The sequence below is a fragment of the Chlorocebus sabaeus genome, chromosome 1 (assembly GCF_047675955.1).
Source record: "Chlorocebus sabaeus isolate Y175 chromosome 1, mChlSab1.0.hap1, whole genome shotgun sequence".
Taxonomy (NCBI): domain Eukaryota; kingdom Metazoa; phylum Chordata; class Mammalia; order Primates; family Cercopithecidae; genus Chlorocebus; species Chlorocebus sabaeus.
In genome coordinates this window covers 9,903,292-9,924,327 of record NC_132904.1, presented here as the reverse complement: position 1 = coordinate 9,924,327, position 21,036 = coordinate 9,903,292, and the positions used below count along the sequence as shown (strand labels likewise).

At 57.2% G+C, this 21,036-nt stretch overlaps 4 protein-coding genes across 7 annotated transcripts; 3 read left to right on the top strand and 1 right to left on the bottom strand.

Moving 5' to 3' along the window:
• Nucleotides 1-11: 11 nt before the first annotated feature.
• CATSPERZ (catsper channel auxiliary subunit zeta) lies at nucleotides 12-3,833 on the top strand. Of its 2 annotated transcripts, none has more exons than XM_007993884.3 (5): nucleotides 12-132; nucleotides 363-693; nucleotides 2,566-2,645; nucleotides 2,865-2,931; nucleotides 3,606-3,833. In XM_007993884.3, exons 1-5 carry the CDS (start codon nucleotides 112-114, stop codon nucleotides 3,707-3,709), a joined length of 603 nt encoding a protein of 200 aa, XP_007992075.1. In that variant the 5' UTR covers nucleotides 12-111; the 3' UTR covers nucleotides 3,710-3,833. The 2 variants fall into 2 exon arrangements, with proteins under 2 accessions (XP_007992075.1, XP_037855064.1); XM_037999136.2 differs by having other exon boundaries at nucleotides 2,865-2,975.
• A 725-nt stretch (nucleotides 3,834-4,558) lies between these two features.
• ESRRA (estrogen related receptor alpha) lies at nucleotides 4,559-14,948 on the top strand. 3 transcript variants are annotated; one of them, XM_007993902.3, is made up of 7 exons: nucleotides 4,559-4,779; nucleotides 6,225-6,561; nucleotides 12,186-12,302; nucleotides 12,475-12,603; nucleotides 12,957-13,124; nucleotides 13,214-13,483; nucleotides 13,912-14,948. In XM_007993902.3, the coding sequence occupies exons 2-7, from the start codon at nucleotides 6,237-6,239 to the stop codon at nucleotides 14,169-14,171; spliced, it is 1,269 nt and encodes a 422-aa protein (XP_007992093.2). In that variant the 5' UTR covers nucleotides 4,559-4,779; nucleotides 6,225-6,236; the 3' UTR covers nucleotides 14,172-14,948. The 3 variants fall into 3 exon arrangements, with proteins under 3 accessions (XP_007992093.2, XP_007992125.1, XP_072871127.1); XM_007993934.3 differs by lacking the exon at nucleotides 4,559-4,779 and adding an exon at nucleotides 4,922-5,492; XM_073015026.1 differs by lacking the exon at nucleotides 4,559-4,779 and adding an exon at nucleotides 5,636-5,736.
• On the bottom strand, nucleotides 14,896-16,256 carry TRMT112 (tRNA methyltransferase activator subunit 11-2). Its single transcript, XM_007993947.3, has 4 exons — nucleotides 15,652-16,256; nucleotides 15,471-15,572; nucleotides 15,266-15,355; nucleotides 14,896-15,176 (listed from the first exon to the last, which is right to left on the bottom strand). The coding sequence occupies exons 1-4, from the start codon at nucleotides 15,727-15,729 to the stop codon at nucleotides 15,069-15,071; spliced, it is 378 nt and encodes a 125-aa protein (XP_007992138.2). The 5' UTR covers nucleotides 15,730-16,256; the 3' UTR covers nucleotides 14,896-15,068.
• Nucleotides 16,257-16,309: 53 nt separating this feature from the next.
• Nucleotides 16,310-20,662, top strand: PRDX5 (peroxiredoxin 5). The gene is made up of 6 exons (XM_007993960.3): nucleotides 16,310-16,597; nucleotides 17,945-18,079; nucleotides 18,850-18,981; nucleotides 19,054-19,092; nucleotides 19,196-19,257; nucleotides 20,433-20,662. The coding sequence occupies exons 1-6, from the start codon at nucleotides 16,424-16,426 to the stop codon at nucleotides 20,536-20,538; spliced, it is 648 nt and encodes a 215-aa protein (XP_007992151.2). The 5' UTR covers nucleotides 16,310-16,423; the 3' UTR covers nucleotides 20,539-20,662.
• Nucleotides 20,663-21,036: the final 374 nt, after the last annotated feature.

Here is a 21,036-nt window from a genome sequence, read left to right as displayed (position 1 = left end):
CTGTCGTTTGAACTCTCCCGGCGCGAGAGGACCTGCCCCGCCCCCTTCCTGGAGCGTTGACCCCCTTCTCGTCCCGAGGCCTGTGGCGTCTGGGTCCGTTGGGGCAGAACCATGGAGGAAAAGCCTTCGAAAGTAAGACCTCTCCCCGGACCCCTTACTCTGTCCGCTCCCAACCCACCTTTGGTCCGACTCGGGTCCCTGGCGCGATTTCTTACTCAGCCTTGGCTTCCCGCAGCCCCCACCCAACCAACCCCACGCTCTACGGGATCCCCGCCCGGACCCGGCTCAGATCCCCAGCCTGCTCTTCCTTCCGGCTCCAGCCACCCGCGACCCTTGGCTCCCTCCTTGTATGTGGCCCACAGGTGTCGCTCAAGTCTTCCGACCGCCATGACTCGGACAAGGAGAGCGTGCACAGCGACATTCGGGACCTGTGGACCACGACCACGCTGTCCCAGGCACAGCTGAACATGCCGCTGTCCGAGGTCTGCGAGGGCTTCGACGCGGAGGGCCGCAGCATTAGCAAGACCCGCGGGTGGTACAGTCCGGGGAGCCGCTCGTTGGACCTAGGGGACAAGGCCAGCCACAAGCCGGAGGAAATGGACGAGCACGCGCTGGTGGAGCTAGAGTTGCACCGCGGCAGCTCCATGGAAATCAATTCGGGGGAGAAGGACACCACATCCCAGATCGAGGCCGGTCAGTGTGGCCTCGCCAGGCCGTGGGCGCTCGCGGGGCAATAAGCTAGCCGGGGACTCAATTTCTGGAGCTGTAAAATGGGGGGAAGCTGATGGGATCCAAGTTTCTAGGATTCCCTGGGAGAGGCGCCAGCGCGAATCTTTCGCCCTTTAAATCCGCCAGGCATTCTTGGAGCGCCCCCTCCCGGGCAGGCGTTGTAACAGGCCTTTCAGTCGTGGCGCGCAGAGTCCGGCGAAGGACGCACCAAATAAATTGCGCAAAGATCCCGCGGTAGGACCTGCGGGGTTTTCTTGTTGTGTTTTGGAGACAGGATCTCGCTCTGTCGCCCAGGCTGGATGGAGTGCAGTGGTGCGATTATAGCTCACTGCAGTTCAAGTGATCCTCCCGCCTCCCGCCTTTTTTTTTTTCTTTTTTTTTGAGACGGAGTCTCGCTGTGTCGCCCAGACTGGAGTGCAATGGCACGATCTCTGCTTACTGCAACCAACGCCTCCCGAATAGCTGGGATTACAGGCGTGCGCCACCATGTGCGGCTAATTTTTGTATTTTTAGTAGAGACGAAGTTTCACCATGTTGGCCAGGCTGGTCTCAAACTCCTGACTTCAAGTGATCCGCCAGCCTCGGCCTCCCAAAGTGCTGGAATTACAGGCTTGAGTCACTGCACCCGGCCTTTGTTTTTTAGAGACGGCGTCCTGCTTTGTCGCCCAGGCTGGAGTGCAGTGTTGTGATCATAGCTCACTGCAGCCTCAAACTCCTAGGCTCAAGGGATCCTCCAACCTCAGCCACCCCCACCACCCTGAGCTGGGAGGACAGGCCGGCACCACCCTGCTCAGCTAATTTTTTATTTTTTTGTAGAGAAAATTTCGCCATGTTGCCCTGGCTGGTCTCAAACTCCTGGGCTCAAGTGATCTTCCTGCCTCGGATTCCCAATGGATTACAAGTGTGAGCCACCATGCCCAGCAAGACCTGTGTTTTTAATGGAATCATCCCGCCTTGTCTTATGATTTGCGCTGGTTGAGGAGGTGTATGTCTTTCCATTAGTCAGTTGCTGGTTACAATTTCTAAGCCTCTACTACACGCTGGACACTGTCTGGCACCCCCTCAAACCACTTCATCAGAGAGTCAGAACCAATAACAGTATAACAATGGTCACATATTGAGCACTTGCTGTGTGCCAGGCACGGGGCTTCCCCCAGATTGTCACCTTCAAACTGGATTGTCACCTTCAAACTTCACAACCTGCATAAAGAGCTATTTTCTTTTCTTTTCTTTTTTTTTTTTTGAGTTGGGGTCTCACTCTGTTGCCCTTGCTGGAGTGCAATGGCGTGATCTCAGCTGACTGCAACTTCCGCCTCCCCGGTTCAAGCAATTCTCCTGCCTCAGCCTCCTGAGTAGCTGGGATTACAGGCGACTGCCACTATGCCCAGCTAATTTTTGTATTTTTAGTAGAGATGGTGTTTCACCAGATTGGCCCGGCTAGTCTTAAACTCCTGACCTTGTGATCTGCCCACCTTGGCCTCCCAAAGTTTTGGGATTACAGGCATGACCCACCACTCAGCCAAGAGCTATTTTTATTACCCCATTTTACTGATGAAGAACTTGAGGGTCAGAGAGTGTCAGTCACTAGTCCTAAGTGTCACACTGTGGGGCAGTCAGAACTGGAACCAGGTGGGTGGGGCTCTAAAGCCCAGGGTTGTAACCTCTGTCCCATGCTGACCCCACATATGTGGCGCCCGCTGGTGGGGAGACCTTTCGGTTGCACCAGGAGCTGGTCTCTGAAGGCCATTCCCTCTCACAAGGTGCCTACCCATCTCCTCTGCTCCAGGGAAGGCCCAGGAGTCTGCAGATGACTGACCCTTTTTTCTCTTCTCCCAGAAAAGTCTTCCTCAATGTCATCGCTCAATATTGCGAAGCACACGCCCCATCGAGCCTACTGGGCAGAGCAGCAGAGCAGGGTTGGAGGGGCTGGGGAGACTGGGAGTTTCAGTGGGGTAGGGGATAGGCAAGTTGGGGGTTGCTGATAGGATATGGAAGTTGGGGGTGGTTGGCAGGGTGGAGGGGCGGGCAGGAAGGCTGGTTGGGGGTTTGGGGGCCACAGGGAGCAGGTGGGGGCATTTCAGCTGTGGGCAGAGATGACGTCCCCTGGACGCCTAAGCCTCTTGCTGCTTCTCCAGCTGCCGCTGCCCCTGATGGAACTCATGGAGAATGAAGCTCTGGAAATCCTCACCAAAGCCCTCCGGAGTGAGCTCCCCGCCAACCCCCAAGAGCTACCACGACAGATTCTGGTGGATTTTGCAGGGCTGGGGCCCAAGGGGTGGGGTTTCAGGGTGCCTTATGTCTTGTCAGATGCCCTTGGCACTCACAAGTATTCCAAGGGCCCCATAAAAGTTAAAAGCTGAGGGACTGGGCACAGGAAGAACCAGTGGGGGACATGTGGTGATGGGCAGAGGCCTGGGCTCCAGGCTGAGTGCAGGCCCTCTCTAGCTGAGGGAGGCTTTTCTGTGGCTGTTTCTCCACCTGCCCAGTGGGATAACCGCCTTGGTGTGGCCTCAACTCCCTCTGGTTGGGGAGCCTTTGGACAGTGGATTATGTGGGTGAATTTCTGCTGCTGGGGTAGGAAAGCCCAGTGGTGATAAAGGGCCAGCTGATGGCTTAGAGCGGGTGGCTGGTCCAGAAGGTGGCCAAACTGCTCGATACACCGCCCTAGTTCAGGCCTGCAACGTCTTCCCTAGCCTGGACCTTAACACTCAGCACCCTTAGAGATGCAAAGTTCCCCAGGCTAACAGAGACCTGAGTGCCCTGCGCTGCTGCTACCCCGAATCATCTGCGGTTCCTCGGACTACATATGGGGCGCCGCTGGTGGGGAGACCTTTCGGTTGCTCACTGCCCTGAGACGAGCTCTGCCCTCCTCCTAGGCTACCAGTTAGGGATCGGCAGGGACCACTTCCTGACTAAGGAGCTGCAGCGATACATCGAGGGGCTCAAGAAGCGCCGGAGCAAGAGGCTGTACGTGAATTAAAAACGCCACGTTGGGCTCCAGCAGCGACCCGAACCAGCCCTGTGCCTGCCCGGTCCCCAGACCCAAGCCCGAACCCATCCGAGTGGAATTTGAGTCCTAAAGAAATAAAAGAGTCTATGCATGGTCCGTGAGTCAGTGCATGGCAGCCCGCGTGAGGCGGACGCACGTGGCCCCGCCCTTCCCCGTGACCTTCATTCGGTCACCGCAGTGACCTTGAGCTTTCTCCGTCCGGGCCCTATCGGCCCTACCTTCCGGGACTCGCAATCCAGGGCTTCTTGCATGTTTTAAGTCGGCTTCACCCACCCCGAGTTCCGCAGCTCTGTGGGGCTACTGGGTCTACGGTTCGAGAGCCCAGTTGGTGTCGCTTTGGGGGAAGTGGCTAGGGGGAAGAGAGAAGGGGGAAGGGGGCAGCACCTCCCCCATCGCGACGGCGCGCTAGGCTCCGCCCCTCAAGCATAGGTAGCAGGTCCAGCCTCTCCACTCGTCCCGCCCTTGCGTTTTCATATGTAAGTGGTCTCTCGGCTCCGCGGTTGCAGCCTTCCACTCCTCGCGCGCACAGCGCGCCCCACCTCCTCCGTTACGAAAGAGCGCTTCTGGCCCCACTCGCTCCCGACTCTAATCCCCCAACCCTCCGCGTCTCCGGCCCCGCCCCTCCCAGGGGCCGCGTACGCATGTGCGCCGCAGTGGCTCGGCAGGCTGCGGGGCGGGACTTGCGCGAAGGCCCGCCCACTGGCGCTGCCGGCTCCGCCCCGACTCGTACGGGCGCGCAGGCGCCGCCCGCCCCGCTGGTCTGATTAGCATAGGACCCCGGGCCCCGCCCCCTGCTTTGCATGCGCACGGCCGGCCCCGCCCCCGCTGTCAGCTGGAGGAAGCGGAGTAGGAAGCGGCCGCGATGTCCTTTTGTGTCCTACAAGCAGCCGGCGGCGCCGCCGAGTGAGGGGACGCGGCGCGGTGGGGCGGCACGGCCCGAGGAGGCGGCGGAGGAGGGGCCGCCCGCGGCCCCCGGCTCACCCCGGCACTCCGGGCCGCTCGGCCCCCATGCCTGCCCGAACGCCCTGTCGGAGCCCCAGGTCCGGGGGCGGAGGGGAGCGCTGCCGCGGGGGTGGGCGGGCGGGGCGCGGGGGCCATGTGCGAGCGCGGCAGGGAGGCGGGCGGGGCGGGCTGCAGGCGGGGTCCGGCTCTGGGGCCAGTCCGGGCCACGGTTGGGACCCAGTCGACGGCCGGACTGGTCAGGGTTCAAGCGGGATCCGGCGTCTGAGTCCTGGTGGGCCGGCCTGGGGCAGGATCTGGCTCTGGCTACGGGTCCTGACCCGGGTCAGGGTTGGGCCTCCGATCCGGCCCGCCCCGGGGCAGGGTTCAATCCCCCACTTGCCGAAGTCCCTGGGGCTGGCCCGGGTGGAAGACGGGGAGGGCTCTGTGTCGGGGAAGGGGCTCTGAAGACCACGTGGGGGCGCTCGAAGGGGCCTGGGGCCACCCTCCTCTCTGGGTCAAAGGTCATCGCACCGGCAGGGGAGAACTTCCTCCTCCTTAGCTCTCCCCACTTACTTCCTGATAACCTGGTAGAGGTCTCCCGCGGGCGGGGTGGGGAGGCATAGCAACTTTAGGCAACTTCCCAGAGGTGTGCGCAGGTTGGGGGGGTGGTACGCGGCGCCCCGGGAGGTGGCGGCCTCTGCGACAGTGGGAGTATAAGAGTGGACCTGCAGGCCGGTCTGGAGGAGGTGGAGCGGCACCCGCCGTGTGCCTGGAATCGGCATGCTGGGGCAGGAGGGCAGCCGCGTGTCAGGTGTGAAAAGCTCTGGCGGTGTTTTCATGAGTCCGTGCCTGTGCTTGTGGATGTGGGGACCTAGTGAGAGTGCGTGTGATCATGAGCCTTGATTGAGTTCGCAGATGGGGTGTGCGCTCCAGGAGAAGTATGTGAGCACAGGTGTGAGCAGGAGTGAGCACGGGTTTGGGAAGGCCGGTGCGAATGTGAAAACCCCCAGCAGAGAGCGAGCCTGCGTGGGCTTGTGGGGCCCCTGAGCACCTCGGTGAGTGGAGTGTGTGAACTCGGTGTGAGCACGTCCACTGGCCTTGGGTCTGGGCTTCAGTGCACGCTCTCCAATGCAGAATATCCACATGAGGGCAGGGTCTCAGAGGTCCCCCCAACATCTGGAGAAAACTGGGAAGTATCCTGCCCCTGTCTAGGGATTCCAGGTGGGGTTGAAGGTTGCCTGGGGGCTACGGTTACCCTGCTCCCTGGACTGGGTGGGAGTAGGGCCTTTCTAAGCCTCCCCCAGGTTCCCAAGGGAGAGACCAGCTGTCAGTTACTGGCCCTGAAGACTCTGTTTCCATGGCAACAGCTGGGAGCGGGGCAGTGTTACTGGGCAGTCCTTCTTTGGACTCTGCCCCCATTCCTCCCCCCTTGCTGGGCCTGGAAGCCTGGCCCTAGGCCCGAGGTTGGGCAACCCGTGTGGCAGGGTGTCGCCCATCCCCCATCCCAGTGCCTCCCTAGGAACCCACGGGTCTCTCCCTGCAGGTGACCAGCGCCATGTCCAGCCAGGTGGTGGGCATTGAGCCTCTCTACATCAAGGCAGAACCGGCCAGCCCCGACAGTCCAAAGGGTTCTTCAGAGACGGAGACCGAGCCTCCTGTGGCACTGGCCCCTGGTCCAGCTCCCACCCGCTGCCTCCCAGGCCATAAGGAAGAGGAGGATGGGGAGGGGGCTGGGCCTGGCGAGCAGGGCGGTGGGAAGCTGGTGCTCAGCTCCCTGCCCAAGCGCCTCTGCCTGGTCTGTGGGGACGTGGCCTCTGGCTATCACTATGGTGTGGCATCCTGTGAGGCCTGCAAAGCCTTCTTCAAGAGGACCATCCAGGGTGAGCCCCCAGCCCACTCCCCTGCCCTTTGCCCTGCACTCTCTGGGTGCAATAGGCCCCCAGATGGCTGTGGCACCACTTGAGGCTGGCAATCTGGTGTTTCCAGGGTCTCTACCTCCCAGAGACACCCTTTCCCTGAGAAGTATGGTAAACGCACTGGGTGTACTGATGCATTGCAATGGATGTGAGTGAGCTCAGGGTACCACCTGGGTACTCTAGGCCCAGCACCTTCTACAGTGGCTCTGAAAGAGTCCAAGGCAGCCTCTGTTCCTAAGCTTTGTTCTTGCTTCTGGCAGCTTTTCACCTCTCCCCAGCATAGAACATGTCCCCTTTTTCTTAATTTTCCCAAAGCAGCACCAACACAAGGCAGATTTTAAATTTTTTTTTTTTTTTTTAAGACAGAGTCTCACTCTGTTGCTCAGGCTAGAGTGCAGTGGCACGATCTCTGCTCACTGCAACCTCTGCCTCTGGGTTCAAGAGATTCTCCTGCCTCAGCCTCCTGAGTAGCTGGTAATACAGGTGTGCACCACCACGCCCAGCTAATTTTTGTGCTTTTTTTTTTTTTGAGACACAGTCTTGCTCTGTCACCCAGGCTGGAGTGCAGTGTTGCAATCTCGGCTCACTGCAAGCTCCGCCTCCCGGGTTCACGCCATTCTCCTGCCTCAGCCTCCCGAGTAGCTGGGACTACAGGCGCCCACCACCATGCCTGGCTAATTTTTTTTTTTTTTTGTATTTGTAGTAGAGATAGGGTTTCACTATGTTAGCCAGGATGGTCTTGATCTCCTGACCTTGTGATCCACCTGCCTTGGCCTCCCAAAGTGCTGGGATTACAGACGTGAGCCACCGCGCCCGGCCAATTTTTGTATTTTTAGGAGAGACAACATTTAACTATGTTGGCCAGGCTGGTCTTGAACTCCTGACCTCAAATGATCCACCTACCTTGGCCTCCCAAAACAAGGCAGATTTTTATCAGTGCTTGAGAGGGGCTACATCATAGTTTAGCACCCAACTTTAAAAAGACTAACAGGCGAGGCTGGACATGGTTGCTCACACCTATAATCCCAGCACTTTGGGAGGCCAAGGTGGGTGGATCACCTCAGGTCAGGAGATTGAGACCAGCCTGGCCAGCGTGGTGAAACCCCATCTCTACTAAAAATGCAAAAAATTAGCTAGGCACGGTGGCTCGCACTTGTAATCCCAGCTACTTGAGAGGTTGAGGCAGGAGAATTGCTTGAACCCAGGAGGCGGAGGTTGCAGTGAGCCGAGATCACACCACTGCACTCCAGCCTGGGTGACAGAGCGAGATTCCGTCTCGGGGAAAAAAAAAAAAGTTGGGCTTGGTGGCTCATGGTCTGTAATCCCCGTACTTCCAGCACTTTGGGAGGCCAAGGCGGGCAGATCACGAGGTCAGGAGTTCGAGACCAGCCTGACCAACATGGTAAAACCCCGTCTCTACTAAAAATACAAAAATTAGCCGGGTGTGGTGGTGAGTGCCTGTAATCCCAGCTACTTGGGAGGCTGAGGCGGGAGAATCGCTTGAACCTGGGAGGCAGAGGTTGCAGTGAGCTGAGATTGTGCCACAGCGTTCTAGCCTGGGCAACAGAGTGAGACTCACGTCTCCAAAAAAAAAAAAAAAAAGACAGGCATCTCTGCTCTTAAAAGTCACTAATTTTTTTCTCACTCAGGAAAGCTTATCAGAATTCGGGGGAATGAGCAAGATGCTGACGTAAGCATTGCCTGGGAAGCACCTATTATTTCCATTATTTCTGCTTTTATGTAACCATTGGTTACTTTGGGGGCCATAATACGTATAATTAAAAAAAAAAAAAGGCCAGGCATGGTGGCTCCCACCTTTAATCCCAGCACTTTCAGAGGCTGAAATGGGAGGATAATAAGGTCAGGAGTTTGAGACCAGCCTGGCCAACATGGTGAAACCCTGTCTCTACTAAAAATACAAAAATTAGCCAGGCGTGGTGGTGGGTACCTGTAGTCCCAGCTACTCAGGAGGCTGAGGCAGGATAATCGCTGGAACCCAGGAGGCGGAGGTTGGAGTGAGCTAAGATCGTGTCACTGCACTCCCAGCCTGGGCAACAGGGTGAGAGTTCGTCTCAAAAAAAAAAAAAGTCTTGAGTGCTTACCTTGTGCTAGGTACTATGTTCTTTTATGATCTCAGTTAGTCCCCATAGCAACCCTCTAAGGTGTCAGTACTGTTATAAGTGAGACTAAGAGAGGCATTTGAAACTTTGTTGAAGTCTCACAACTAGGAAATGGCAGAACCAGGATTTGAACTTGGGTCAGTATAGGTCCAGAGCTGAGCTCTTCAATGTTAAGACTGCTGCCTCTGCTTATTACTAGTAACACCAAACTTTGGACAGACGCCAAATGACTGATTGTGACATTCCAGCAAGTTTTTTTTTTTTTTTTTTTTTTTTGAGATGGAGTTTTGCTCTTGTCCAGGCTGGAGTGCCTGCGGTCGTGGCTCACTGCAACCTCTGCCTCCCGGGTTTAAGCCATTCACCTGCCTCAGTCACCGAAGTAGCTGGGATTATAGGCACCTGCCACCATGCCCGGCTAATTTTTGTGTTTCTAGTAGGGATGGAGTTTCACCATGTTGGCCAAGCTGGTCTCAAACTCCTGACCTCAGGTGATCTGTCCTCCTCACACTCCAAAAGTGCTGGGATTATAGGTGTGAGCCACTGGGCCCAGCCAATCCAGCAAGTTTTAACTTGGCCAAAATTCACTGATCTAACACTTTGTGCACCCTTCCTGCTCTGAAGACCAGTGAGCCAGCAGGCCAGGGTGCAGATGTCTCCTACCTACCCTGGGGCCCCTCACTGTATGTTGACTCTTGACAAATATTTATTGCGTGCTGGCTGTGAATAGGAATTGTATATTGAGCACTTAGGTGTTATGAACCATGCTAGATGTTTTGCCCATATTACCCCCTTTAATTCGGGGCACTTTTACAGCTGGGAAACTGAGGGTTCAAGGGGTTAGGTATGGGACTTGCCCAAGGTCATAAAGGTATGTGGTAGCCAGAGTCCCTGCTCGGCACAGACCTATGCTTTTCTGTCCTGGCCAGTGTTCCAGGCCTTGGGGACACAGCTGGGGCTGAAGCAGGGCTGTTTCTGCCCTCAGGCACTTTTCCTCCTGGCAGAGGGGAGAGCTGGGCAACAGTGAGTGGCACAGACTTGTCTTATTACAGCTGTGGTATGTGCAGGAAGGGGAGGTGCTGGTTCTGAGGCTCCAGAGGGCTTGTCTTTTTTTTTTTTTTTTTCTGAGACGAAGTCTCGCTCTGTCGCCCAGGCTGGAGTCCAGTGGCGTGATCTCGGCTCACTGCAAGCTCCGCCTCCCAGGTTCACGCCATTCTCCTGACTCACACTCCCGGAGTAGCTGGGACTACAGGCGCCCACCACCACACCTGGCTAATTTTTGTGTATTTTTAGTAGAGACGGGGTTTCACCATGTTAGCCAGGATGGTCTCGATCTCCTGACCTCGTGATCCAACCACCTCGGCCTCCCAAAGTGCTGGGATTACAGGCGTGAGCCACCGCGCCCGGCCTCTTTTTTTTTTTTTTTAGGTGGAGTCTTGCTCTGTTGCCCAGGCTGGAGTGCAGTGGTGCGATCTCAGCTCACTGCAACCTCTGCCTCCCAGGTTCAAGCGATTCTTCTGCCTCAGCCTCCCAAGTAGCTGGGACTACAAGCACACGCCACCACGCCCAGCTAATTTTTGTATTTTTAGTAGACACGTTGGTCAGGGTGGTCTCAAACTCCTGACTTTGTGATTTGCCTGACTTGGCCTCCCCAAGTGCTGGGATTATAAGCGTAAGCCGCTGCGCCCGGCCTTTTTTTTGAGACAGAGTTTCGCTTTGGTTGCCCAGGCTGGAGTGCAATGGCACGATCTCAGCTCACTGCGCCCTCCACCTCCCAGGTTCAAGCAATTCTCCTGCCTCAGCCTTCCGAGTAACTGGGATTACAGACATGCACCACCATGCCCAGCTAGTTTTTTTTTCTGAGATGGAGTCTTGTTGTGTCACCCAGGCTGGAGTGCAGTGGCATGATCTCGGCTCACTGCAACCTCTGCCTCCCAGATTCAAGTGATTCTCCTGCCTCAGCCTCTTGAGTAGCTGGGATTACAGGCGCCCACTACCATGCCAGGCTAATTTTTGTACTTTTAGTAGAGATGGGGTTTTACCATGTTGGCCAGGCTGGTCTCGAACTCCTGACCTCAGGTGATCCGACCGCCTTGGCCTCCCAAAGTGCTGGGATTACAGGTGTGAGCCACTGCGCCCGGCCATGGTGTCTTGAGCTCAGTGTAGAAGCCCAAGTAGGGGGTAGGAGAAAACGCACTGCGAGGAGAAATGTGCTGCTGGCCTGCTGTCTAGCTGTGTCATTTGGTCCTTGTGAGGCCCTGTGAGGCCGGGAGGGCCGCCAGCACCACGTTACTAGTGCTGAGGACCTCCATAGTGACAGTGAGCAGAGGGAGGTGAGGGACCCTGTGTGAACTTCAGGACCAGAGCTCCAGGCAGGGCCTGTTGGAGGAACATGGAGGAGGCGAGAGCAAGGAGCAGAGGTCAAAAGGTGGCAAGGAGCAGGGGCACAGGCCTGGGAGGACGTGGGTTTGCTTTGGCTTGGACTCAGAGCAGGGAAATCCCTGGAGGGTTTTGAGAAGAGGAAGTACAGGGTGTGATAGAGGCTTAATAGAACCCTCTTGGCCGCTGTGTTGAGAACAGACTGGAGCAAGCAGGGACAGAGCAGGAGGCCAGCGAGGGGTGGGGTGACAGTGACTGTCGGGTCAAAGGTGGAAGTAGTTGCCAGGAGCAGGAGGTGGATTCTGGACCTAGGGGGAGGTAAAACCCACCAGAATGTGTCGGTGGCTTGGATGTGGGGTGTGCGAGGAACTAGAGATTCTGCCCAGGTTTCTTTTTGGGCAAGTGAACACGTGGAGTCCACGTAGGCTGTGTTCGGTCCGAGATGCCTTCTAGACATGCAGGATGTCGAGGAGGCAGCTGGAGAGATGGGTCTGGAGCTCACAGCAGGTCCAGGCTAGAGGTAGAAACATGAGAGCCCCACAGCTGGAGAAGATCGCCATAGGATTGGAGATGAACTCCAAGGACAACCCTGGCAGTCTGGATGGAAGAGCTTGGGAAGATGCACAGAAACCACAAAGTGGCTGGTGCGGTGGGAGGAAAACCACAGTGTATGGTGTCCTAGAAGCAAAAGAAGAAAGTGTTTAAGTGTTTCTAGGAGCAGGAAGTGATCAACGGCCTTAGATCCTTCTTTTAGGCCAAGTAACATGAGGACTGAGAATTGACAACTGGATTTAGCAACGCAGAGGTCTTTGTGGCCTTTGTGGCCTCATCAGCAGATGAGGGCTGTGGCCAGAGATGAGGCTTGGGGCCGAGATGCAGCCCCTCTGCCTGTTCTAGCTCCTCCCTCATCTAGGCAGGGTCTCCCCACCCAGCAACCACTCCCCTCCCTGCCCGCTCATGGCTGCCTGCTCTCCCTTTCCTCCCCATACCCCCAGACCTGTGCTTGTCCGGGGAGAGTCAGGGTTCTCCTGTCAGCTGGGTCCCCTCTCGACCCTGGGAGGCTGCCTCTGGAGCCCTGCCTCTTCCTGGCAGGGAGCATCGAGTACAGCTGTCCGGCCTCCAACGAGTGTGAGATCACCAAGCGGAGACGCAAGGCCTGCCAGGCCTGCCGCTTCACCAAGTGCCTGCGGGTGGGCATGCTCAAGGAGGGTGAGCGCTGGGCAGGGGCTGGGCGAGGGCTGGGGGAGTTGGGGGGCCCGGGCTGGATGGGCGTGAGGCCTGGGAGTTCTGGTGAGTGGACTGGGGAAAGACAACTCTGGAGAGTAAGCCCCACCCTGCCCACAGCACTGCAGTCACAGTCCTATCTGTCCTACAATTCAAGGAGTGCGCCTGGACCGCGTCCGGGGTGGGCGGCAGAAGTACAAGCGGCGACCAGAGGTGGACCCACTGCCCTTCCCGGGCCCCTTCCCTGCTGGGCCTCTGGCAGTCGCTGGCGGCCCCCGGAAGACAGGTGAGAGCACTGTGGGTCCCTGGGGCTAGGACACGGGAGGCCTATGTGTGGCGTCATAGTTAACCTTTGGCACTGGGACCTGTATTTCCCCTTCGTCTCTTCACTCACTCATTTCCCCAAGACATGTGAAAATGCCTTTCCCTGCATTGGGAAAAGTAGTAGGATGGGGAACAGGGACGATTTTCCAGCACTCACAGCCTGTCCACAAACACACGGGCTTTCCCTGGGAGACAGTGCTCTTCCCGGAGGGAAGTCACTGGCCAGCTGCTACTGAGGAAGGCCACGGGGGAGCAACTCTGGGAAGATGCTTGACCCCTTGAGGCTTGACTCTTGTCCTCTAATTGTCACCGCAGCCCCAGTGAATGCACTGGTGTCTCATCTGCTGGTGGTTGAGCCTGAGAAGCTCTATGCCATGCCTGACCCCGCGGGCCCTGATGGGCACCTCCCAGCCGTGGCTACCCTCTGTGACCTCTTTGACCGAGAGATTGTGGTCACCATCAGCTGGGCCAAGAGCATCCCAGGTAAAGGGCCCAGGTGACCTGGGGCTGCCCTGAACAGGCCCGGCTCTGGTGCGCTTGCTCAGCCAGGCCCACTCCCCACTGCCCCCTAGGTTTCTCATCGCTGTCGCTGTCTGACCAGATGTCAGTACTGCAGAGTGTGTGGATGGAGGTGCTGGTGCTGGGTGTGGCCCAGCGCTCACTGCCACTGCAGGATGAGCTGGCCTTTGCTGAGGACTTAGTCCTGGATGAAGAGGGGGCACGGGCAGCTGGTCTGGGGGAACTGGGGGCTGCCCTGCTGCAACTGGTGCGGCGGCTGCAGGCCCTGCGGCTGGAGCGAGAGGAGTACGTTCTACTGAAGGCCCTGGCCCTTGCCAATTCAGGTGAGTCTGGAGCAGGCACGGACAGGTGTCTCCATAAGCTCTTCAGGTTTTTAACTCAGTGATGGTGACACAGTCCCATTTTGCAGATAAGGAAAACTGAGGCTTAGGGAAGAACAATGATTTGCTCAAACTCAAAAAGGAAGCCAAGTGCAGGCTCCAAACTGCACACAGGATTTTGAGCCCTAGTGCCATGCTAATGCAGAAAGGTCAAGTTTAGTGGGAGGGAAGATGGGGACGGTACAAGGTGGCCACAGTTGAGGGAGAAAAGGTGGCCCACGTGCTGGAGCAGTGAGTGGTGCCCCTCAATCAGCCAATCAACAAATCCTCATTTGGCTCCTCCTTAGACCCCATCCATCAGTGTTCAAGATGTGGGGAGTGCCCTTGCCAGAGATAGCCCAGGCCAATACCATGCTCCTCTCTTCTTGCAGACTCTGTGCACATCGAAGATGCCGAGGCTGTGGAGCAGCTGCGAGAAGCTCTGCACGAGGCCCTGCTGGAGTACGAAGCCGGCCGGGCTGGCCCCGGAGGGGGTGCTGAGCGGCGGAGGGCGGGCAGGCTGCTGCTCACGCTACCGCTCCTCCGCCAGACAGCAGGCAAAGTGCTGGCCCATTTCTATGGGGTGAAGCTGGAAGGCAAGGTGCCCATGCACAAGCTCTTCTTGGAAATGCTCGAGGCCATGATGGACTGAGGCAAGGGGTGGTCCTGGTGGGGTTTCTGGCAGGACCTGCCTAGCATGGGGTCAGCCCCAAGGGCTGGGGCGGAGCTGGGGTCTGGGCAGTGCCACAGCCTGCTGGCAAGGCCAGGGCAATGCCATCAGCCCCTGGGAACAGGCCCCACGCCCTCCCCTCCCCCCTCCTAGGGGGTGTCAGAAACTGGGAATGTGTGTCCAGGCTCTGGGCACAGTACTGCCCCTTGCAAGCCATAACGTGCCCCCAGAGTGTAGGGGGCCTTGCGGAAGCCATAGGGGGCTGCAGGGGATGTGTGGGAGGCAGAAGCCTATCTCAGGGAGGGAAGGGGATGGAGGCCACAGTCTCCCAGTGGGTGATGCTTTTGCTGCTGCTTAATCCTACCCCCTCTTCAGAGCAGAGTGGGACTTGGAGAGCAAAGGCCCATACCCCTTCGCTCCTCCTCTCATCATTTGCATTGGGCATTAGTGCCCCCCCTTGAAGCAATAACTCCAAGCAGGCTCCAGCCCCTGGACCCCTGGGGTGGCCAGGGCTTCCCCATCAGCTCCCACCCAGCCTCCTCAGGGGGTAGGAGAGCACTGCCTCTATGCCCTGCAGAGCAATAACACTATATTTATTTTTGGGTTTGGCCAGGGAGGCGCAGGGACATGGGGCAAGCCAGGGCCCAGAGCCCTTGGCTGTACAGAGACTCTATTTTAATGTATATTTGCTGCAAAGAGAAACCGCTTTTGGTTTTGAACCTTTAATGAGAAAAAAATATATAATGTCGAGCTCAAGAACACTGTGTGTTTGGTGTCACTGGGTCAAGGGTTGGGGATACACACGGCAGAATTTGGAAACAGGGTATACATCAACAAAAACATATTAGTCATAACAAGAAAAACTGGCGCCTGGCACTATCAACTCTCAGTTTCCTCTTCACTCAGCAGCATGTTGGGGATCCCGCGGCTGATGGGGAACATACGTCCAGACTCCGGGCACTGCAGGGTGCCCTCTATCACTTCCACCTGCGGGCAGGGAGGGACAGAGCTGAGCACTGGCAGCCTCAGTGAGGGAGGCAGGTGGCCCAGGAAGCAAGTGATGGGCCGCTTCTTACCTCCAGCAGCAGATGGTGCATGGTCCTCAGAAACTCTTCATTCTCCTCATATCCCTCAACCGGCCCTTTAGGCACGTGGATCAGGCGCAACTGTGGGCAAGAGGCGAAATTATCTCCGGGCATCCCGAACTCCCGCCTCAGCCCGGCTGAGGTGTGCCCGCCCCGCACTCCCCGGGATATGCTTGGGCGGGGTAAGGATCCTCACATTATCGGCCGCTTCCAGGAACGCCGCCCACTCCACCTTAGGTATCATACGCGCCACGAAGTTGGGGTTGAACTCCACAGGGCAGATACGGACCTCAGTGGCCTGGCAGGGCGGAGGAGTTTAGGCAAGCACTGGACCTCGGCCCACCATCCCACCCGAGAAGGGAAGCCCGCCGTGATACCTGGAGGCGCAGGGGGAAACCACGGGACCCCACCCCCCGCACATGCGAGCTCAGCAGATTGTGGGTGAGCAGTTTCATATCGCCGAACAGGCTCCCGTCAGGCCGGAACCGGAAAGAGGGCGTCCTCCGCTTCGTCACTTCCGGGGATGCTCCACTCGATGCTATTGGATGGCTAGGAGAACCGGAAGTGGCGAACTTACTGGAAATTCTCGTGCTTGCGGGAGCTGAGCTATGTAGGTGAAAGACCTGTTGGGTCACGCGCCACTACCGGAAGCGTCTCAGCAGCAGGTTCCTACAGCGCACGCCCAGCTTTTTTTTTGGCACAAATCCGTCGTAAGATGCAAATCATATGCAAAATAGCTGCAATGCAGGGGCTCTCGTTGAATGCAAAATAAACATGTTTTACTCCTACACAGGCGCCTAACACCGTCGTCTTCTGTACCCCGCTTTCGGTTAAGGGGCAGAAATACTGCCCTATCTGTAAATTAGACCCGTGGAAGCCGAGCAGCACCTCATTCTTATATGCAAATTAGCTGCCCCACTGCCGAAAGCTCTGCCCAATTTGTAATTGCGTCTGCTGTCCAGCCAGCCCCCGATGCAAATGAGACGAGGGTCCCGGAAGCTCTGTTATACGCGTGGCCGCTCGCGCCTGCGCAGTGGAGGCGGCCCAGGCCCGCCTTCCGCAGGGTGTCGCAGCGGTCCCTCCAGCCGTGCCCCGCCTGCTGCGGTGGCCTCAGCTAGGGGGCGGAGTGAAAGTGGTCGTAGGGCGGGTATGGGACTAGCCGGCGTGTGCGTCCTGAGACGCTCAGCGGGCTATATACTCGGTGGGGCCGCCCGTCAGTCTGTGGCAGCGACAGCAGCAGCAAGACGGCGAAGTGAAGGAGGGTGGGCGTCTGGCGGGGTCCGCAGTTTCAGCAGAGCCGCTGCAGCCATGGCCCCGATCAAGGTGACCGCTGGCCCGGCCGGGCCTGAGATCCCCCACTACCCCCATGCCAACCCCCGTCGCGCTGGTCTGGGAATATCGCCTTATTTCCTGCCTGCCAGACCCCTCCCCGCCGACCGTCCCGCTCATCCCTTCAGAAGGCCCTCTTGGCTGCCCACCCTTCTCGCCAATCGTGGGGACCTCACCTCCCGGGACAGTTCCAAGACATTTTTTTTTTTTTTTTTTTTTTTTTTTTTTTTGCGATGGAGTCCCTCTGTGTCGCCCAGGCTGGAATGCAGTGTCGCAATCTCTGCTTACTGCAACCTCCGCCTCCCGGGTTGAAGCGATTCTACTGCCTCAGCCTCCTGAGTAGGTGGGACTACAGGTGGGAGCCACCACGGCCGGCTACTGTATTTTTAGTAGAGACGGACCGGGTTTCACCCTGTTGTTCAGACTGGTCTGGAACTCCTGACCTCAGGTGAACCGCCCGCCTCGGCCTCCCGAAGTGCTAGGATTACAGGTGTGAGCCACCGCTCCTGGCCTGATTTCCCCTATCTTCTGAAACAGCTGTCCCTTAGCGCCCCCGCCGGGGCTTCCCCCATCCTGCTCCGCCCTCCCCTCCTCCCATGGCGAATTCCCACCTTTCTGCCTCGTCTTTCACTCACCTCCTGGAACCGTCCCCGGGGTCTTGGACCTTCCCCCTTCTCCTCCCAAACCCTGTGAGACCCCATTCCCTTTCTACTTCATCCTGCTGCCAACCTTTGGGCTCCTCAGAGACTCCACCACCTCAGACTCTCTCTCCCTACCCACTCTGGCCCCATGAAGCCCTCACATACTCCAGGGGCGGATCCTTCCCCCTTCAAAAGATTCCTTCTTTTGTTCTACCCCTTCTGGGTGTAGGGGCCTGGACAACCTCCCCCAACGTTCCACCTGCCGCTGCCCTCCCTCTTCCTCCTCTTGAGGGTGGGACCCTCAGACCTGGCCAAGATCCTCCCCCTCCATGTTGTCAGGGACTCCTCCTCACCCCCAAATACAGCCCTCTAGCCCCTGCCCATTTTATCCCACTCCTTTCCTGTAACAGACAGCATGTTATGCAACCCTTTGTGACACTAGGGGAAGCCTTCCCTCCCTTTCTCTGTTGTCACCAATGGCCCCTTAAAAGGAGCAAGGCCATCTTGAAACCTAGAGGATATGGGGTAACCCGGTGTGAGCGGGCAGGGAGGACCCTTGGAAACTCTGACAGGGCTGGAGCATCCTGCTGGGTTTCAGCCCCGGCTTCTGAAGGCCCAGCTGCCAGGCGCTCTGTTCACCTTCCTGCCTATGGTTTGTCCTGCTCCCTCACCCCCCTTACCTTGGAGTCCTTCCCTCTAGGTGGGAGATGCCATCCCTGCAGTGGAGGTGTTTGAAGGGGAGCCAGGGAACAAGGTGAACCTGGCAGAGCTGTTCAAGGGCAAGAAGGGTGTGCTGTTTGGAGTTCCCGGGGCCTTCACGCCTGGATGTTCCAAGGTGAGGCCCTTCCCCTTCTGAAGATCAGGACCTGGGATCTTTTGTGTTGTTCTTAAGTCCTCCACATAGTCCTGACAGGACTCCTAAAAAGCATTTCAGTGCCATCAGAAAACAAGTAGAGCTGGATGCGGTGGCTCACGCCTGTAATCCCAGCACTTTGGGAGGCCAAGGCTGGTGGGTCACAAGGTTGGGAGTTCAAAAACAGCCTGGCCAAGATGATGAAACCCTGTCTCTACTAAAAATACAAAAAAATCAGCTGGGCGTGGTGGCGAGTGCCTGTAATCCCAGCTACTGGGGAGGCTGAGGCAGAGAATTGCTTGAACCCAGGAGGCGGAGGTTGCAGTTAGTGGAGATCGTGCTACTGCACTCCAGCCTGGGCGAAACAGTAAGACCACGTCTCAAAAAAAAAAAAAAAAATAGAGACTGCAAAAAGGGAACAGTACCAGAAATGTTGAAGAAAAACATATCGCAATTAAATCCAGCACCCCTGTTGGTCCTGCTAAATGACAGGCACTTTGGAAGGTGCTTGGAACTCAGATAACTAAGACATAGTTCTGCCCATGGAAAGTTCACGTCTGGACCATAAGGCATTAGGTTTAATTCTGAGCTTCCTAGTGGCCAAGGCAAAAAGGAAATAGAGTGGTTTAGACAGCTCTCATTGTCTGATCAAAGGTGTTGAGGCAGAGCAGTGAGGAGGGCCTGGAGATGAAGGGTGGGCTAGGGGGCAGATGCAGTTATCACTTTGCCAACCCTTTGTTCCCCTTCCCCAGACCCACCTACCAGGGTTTGTGGAGCAGGCTGAGGCTCTGAAGGCCAAAGGAGTCCAGGTGTTGGCCTGTCTGAGTGTTAATGATGCCTTTGTGACTGGCGAGTGGGGCCGAGCCCACAAGGCGGAAGGCAAGGTGAGGTGTGGGGCCTGCAGGGAGTCAGGGCCAGGTAGGATATTCTTCTTGTGACCTTTACTTTCTCTGCAGGTTCGGCTCCTGGCTGATCCCACTGGGGCCTTTGGGAAGGTGAGTGTTCCCCTGACCACCACAGGAACATGGTCGTGTGGGGAGCAGTGGGGGCCCTTGGCCTCTTCAGGGATTTCTGATACTTTTCTCTGTCTCTTCTTAGGAGACAGACTTATTACTAGATGATTCGTTAGTGTCCATCTTTGGGAATCGACGTCTCAAGAGGTAAAAGTGGAGAGTCCTCTGTGGGGGAGAGTCCCCTGTGGGGAGAGTCCTCTGTGGGGAGAGTCCTCTGTGGAGAGAGTCCTCTGTGGGGGAGAGTCCTCTGTGGGGAGAGTCCTCTGTGGAGAGAGTCCTCTGTGTGGAGAGAGTCCTCTGTGGAGAGAGTCCTCTGTGGAGAGAGTCCTCTGTGTGGAGAGAGTCCTCTGTGGGGGAGAGTCCTCTGTGGGGAGAGTCCTCTGTGGGGAGAGTCCTCTGTGGGGAGAGTCCTCTGTGGAGAGAGTCCTCTGTGTGGAGAGTCCTCTGTGGGGAGAGTCCTCTGTGGAGAGAGTCCTCTGTGGGGGAGAGTCCTCTGTGGAGAGAGTCCTCTGTCGGGGAGAGTCCTCTGTGTGGAGAGAGTCCTCTGTGGGGAGAGTCCTCTGTGGGGAGAGTCCTCTGTCGGGGAGTTCTCTGTGGGGAGAGTCCTCTGTGGGGAGAGTCCTCTGTGGGGAGAGTCCTCTGTGGGGAGAGTCCTCTGTCGGGGAGAGTCCTCTGTGGAGAGAGTCCTCTGTGGGGGAGAGTCCTCTGTGGAGAGAGTCCTCTGTGGGGAGAGTCCTCTGTGGAGAGAGTCCTCTGTGGGGAGAGTCCTCTGTGGAGAGAGTCCTCTGTGGGGAGAGTCCTCTGTGGAGAGAGTCCTCTGTCGGGGAGAGTCCTCTGTGGGGAGAGTCCTCTGTCGGGAGAGTCCTCTGTGGAGAGAGTCCTCTGTGGAGAGAGTCCTCTGTGGGGGAGAGTCCTCTGTGGAGAGAGTCCTCTGTGGGGGAGAGTCCTCTGTGGGGAGAGTCCTCTGTGGAGAGAGTCCTCTGTGGGGAGAGTCCTCTGTGGAGAGAGTCCTCTGTGGGGGAGAGTCCTCTGTGGGGAGAGTCCTCTGTGGAGAGAGTCCTCTGTGGGGAGAGTCCTCTGTGGGGAGAGTCCTCTGTCGGGAGAGTCCTCTGTGGAGAGAGTCCTCTGTGGAGAGAGTCCTCTGTGGGGGAGAGTCCTCTGTGGAGAGAGTCCTCTGTGGGGGAGAGTCCTCTGTGGGGAGAGTCCTCTGTCGGGGAGTCCTCTCTGGAGTTCTCTTGGGCCCCTGGCTCTTCACCGCCTGTCTCTATGCCCAGCCTCCAAGCCCAGACTGAGGCAGCTGGCTGGGCCCTTCTTTCCGGCAGGTTCTCCATGGTGGTACAGGATGGCATAGTGAAGGCCCTGAATGTGGAACCAGATGGCACAGGCCTCACCTGCAGTCTGGCACCCAGCATCATCTCACAGCTCTGAGGCCCTGGGCCAGATCGCTTCCTCCACCTCTCCCTATCTCACCTGCCCAGCCCTGTGCCGGGGCCCTGCAGTTGGAATCTTGGCCAGATTTCTGCAATAAACACTTGCAGTTTGTGTCCCTCTCCTTGGTTATGAATGGCTGTTTTGCCGAGTGCCAGGCATTCTGGCATCATCACAGACTGGGTGAGAGTGGTGAGGGTACAGATGGGCTGAAAGGGAGAATGTAGGGGGTCCTGGCTTAATTAAGGGGAAGCTAGGGAGGGCCTAGGTGTTTTTTTTTTTTATTATTTTTTTTCTTTTTCTGAGACAGTTTCACTCTGTCACCCAGGCTGGAGTGCAGTGGCATGATCTCGGCTTACCACAACCTCCGCCTCCCAAGTTCAAGCGATTTTCCTGCCTCAGACTCCTCAGTAGGTGGGATTACAGGTATCTGCCACCACGCCCGACTAAGTTTTTGTATTTTTGGTAGACACAGGGTTTTACCATGTTGGCCAGGCT

Bases quoted from the DNA above. Each gene is read 5' to 3' on its own strand.
- CATSPERZ (XM_007993884.3), top strand. From the start codon at position 112: ATGGAGGAAAAGCCTTCGAAA. The intron at 133-362 runs GTAAGACCTCTC...TGTGGCCCACAG, and splicing joins TGGAGGAAAAGCCTTCGAAA to GTGTCGCTCAAGTCTTCCGA. The intron at 2,646-2,864 runs GTTGGAGGGGCT...CTGCTTCTCCAG, and splicing joins GGGCAGAGCAGCAGAGCAGG to CTGCCGCTGCCCCTGATGGA.
- ESRRA (XM_007993902.3), top strand. From the start codon at position 6,237: ATGTCCAGCCAGGTGGTGGGCATTGAGCCTCTCTACATCAAGGCAGAA. The intron at 12,303-12,474 runs GTGAGCGCTGGG...CTACAATTCAAG, and splicing joins GGTGGGCATGCTCAAGGAGG to GAGTGCGCCTGGACCGCGTC. The intron at 13,125-13,213 runs GTAAAGGGCCCA...ACTGCCCCCTAG, and splicing joins CTGGGCCAAGAGCATCCCAG to GTTTCTCATCGCTGTCGCTG.
- TRMT112 (XM_007993947.3), bottom strand. From the start codon at position 15,729: ATGAAACTGCTCACCCACAATCTGCTGAGCTCGCATGTGCGGGGGGTG. The intron at 15,573-15,651 runs GTATCACGGCGG...CCGCCCTGCCAG, and splicing joins GTTTCCCCCTGCGCCTCCAG to GCCACTGAGGTCCGTATCTG. The intron at 15,177-15,265 runs GTAAGAAGCGGC...CCCTGCCCGCAG, and splicing joins TGCACCATCTGCTGCTGGAG to GTGGAAGTGATAGAGGGCAC.
- PRDX5 (XM_007993960.3), top strand. From the start codon at position 16,424: ATGGGACTAGCCGGCGTGTGCGTCCTGAGACGCTCAGCGGGCTATATA. The intron at 18,080-18,849 runs GTGAGGCCCTTC...CCCCTTCCCCAG, and splicing joins TCACGCCTGGATGTTCCAAG to ACCCACCTACCAGGGTTTGT. The intron at 18,982-19,053 runs GTGAGGTGTGGG...CTTTCTCTGCAG, and splicing joins CCCACAAGGCGGAAGGCAAG to GTTCGGCTCCTGGCTGATCC.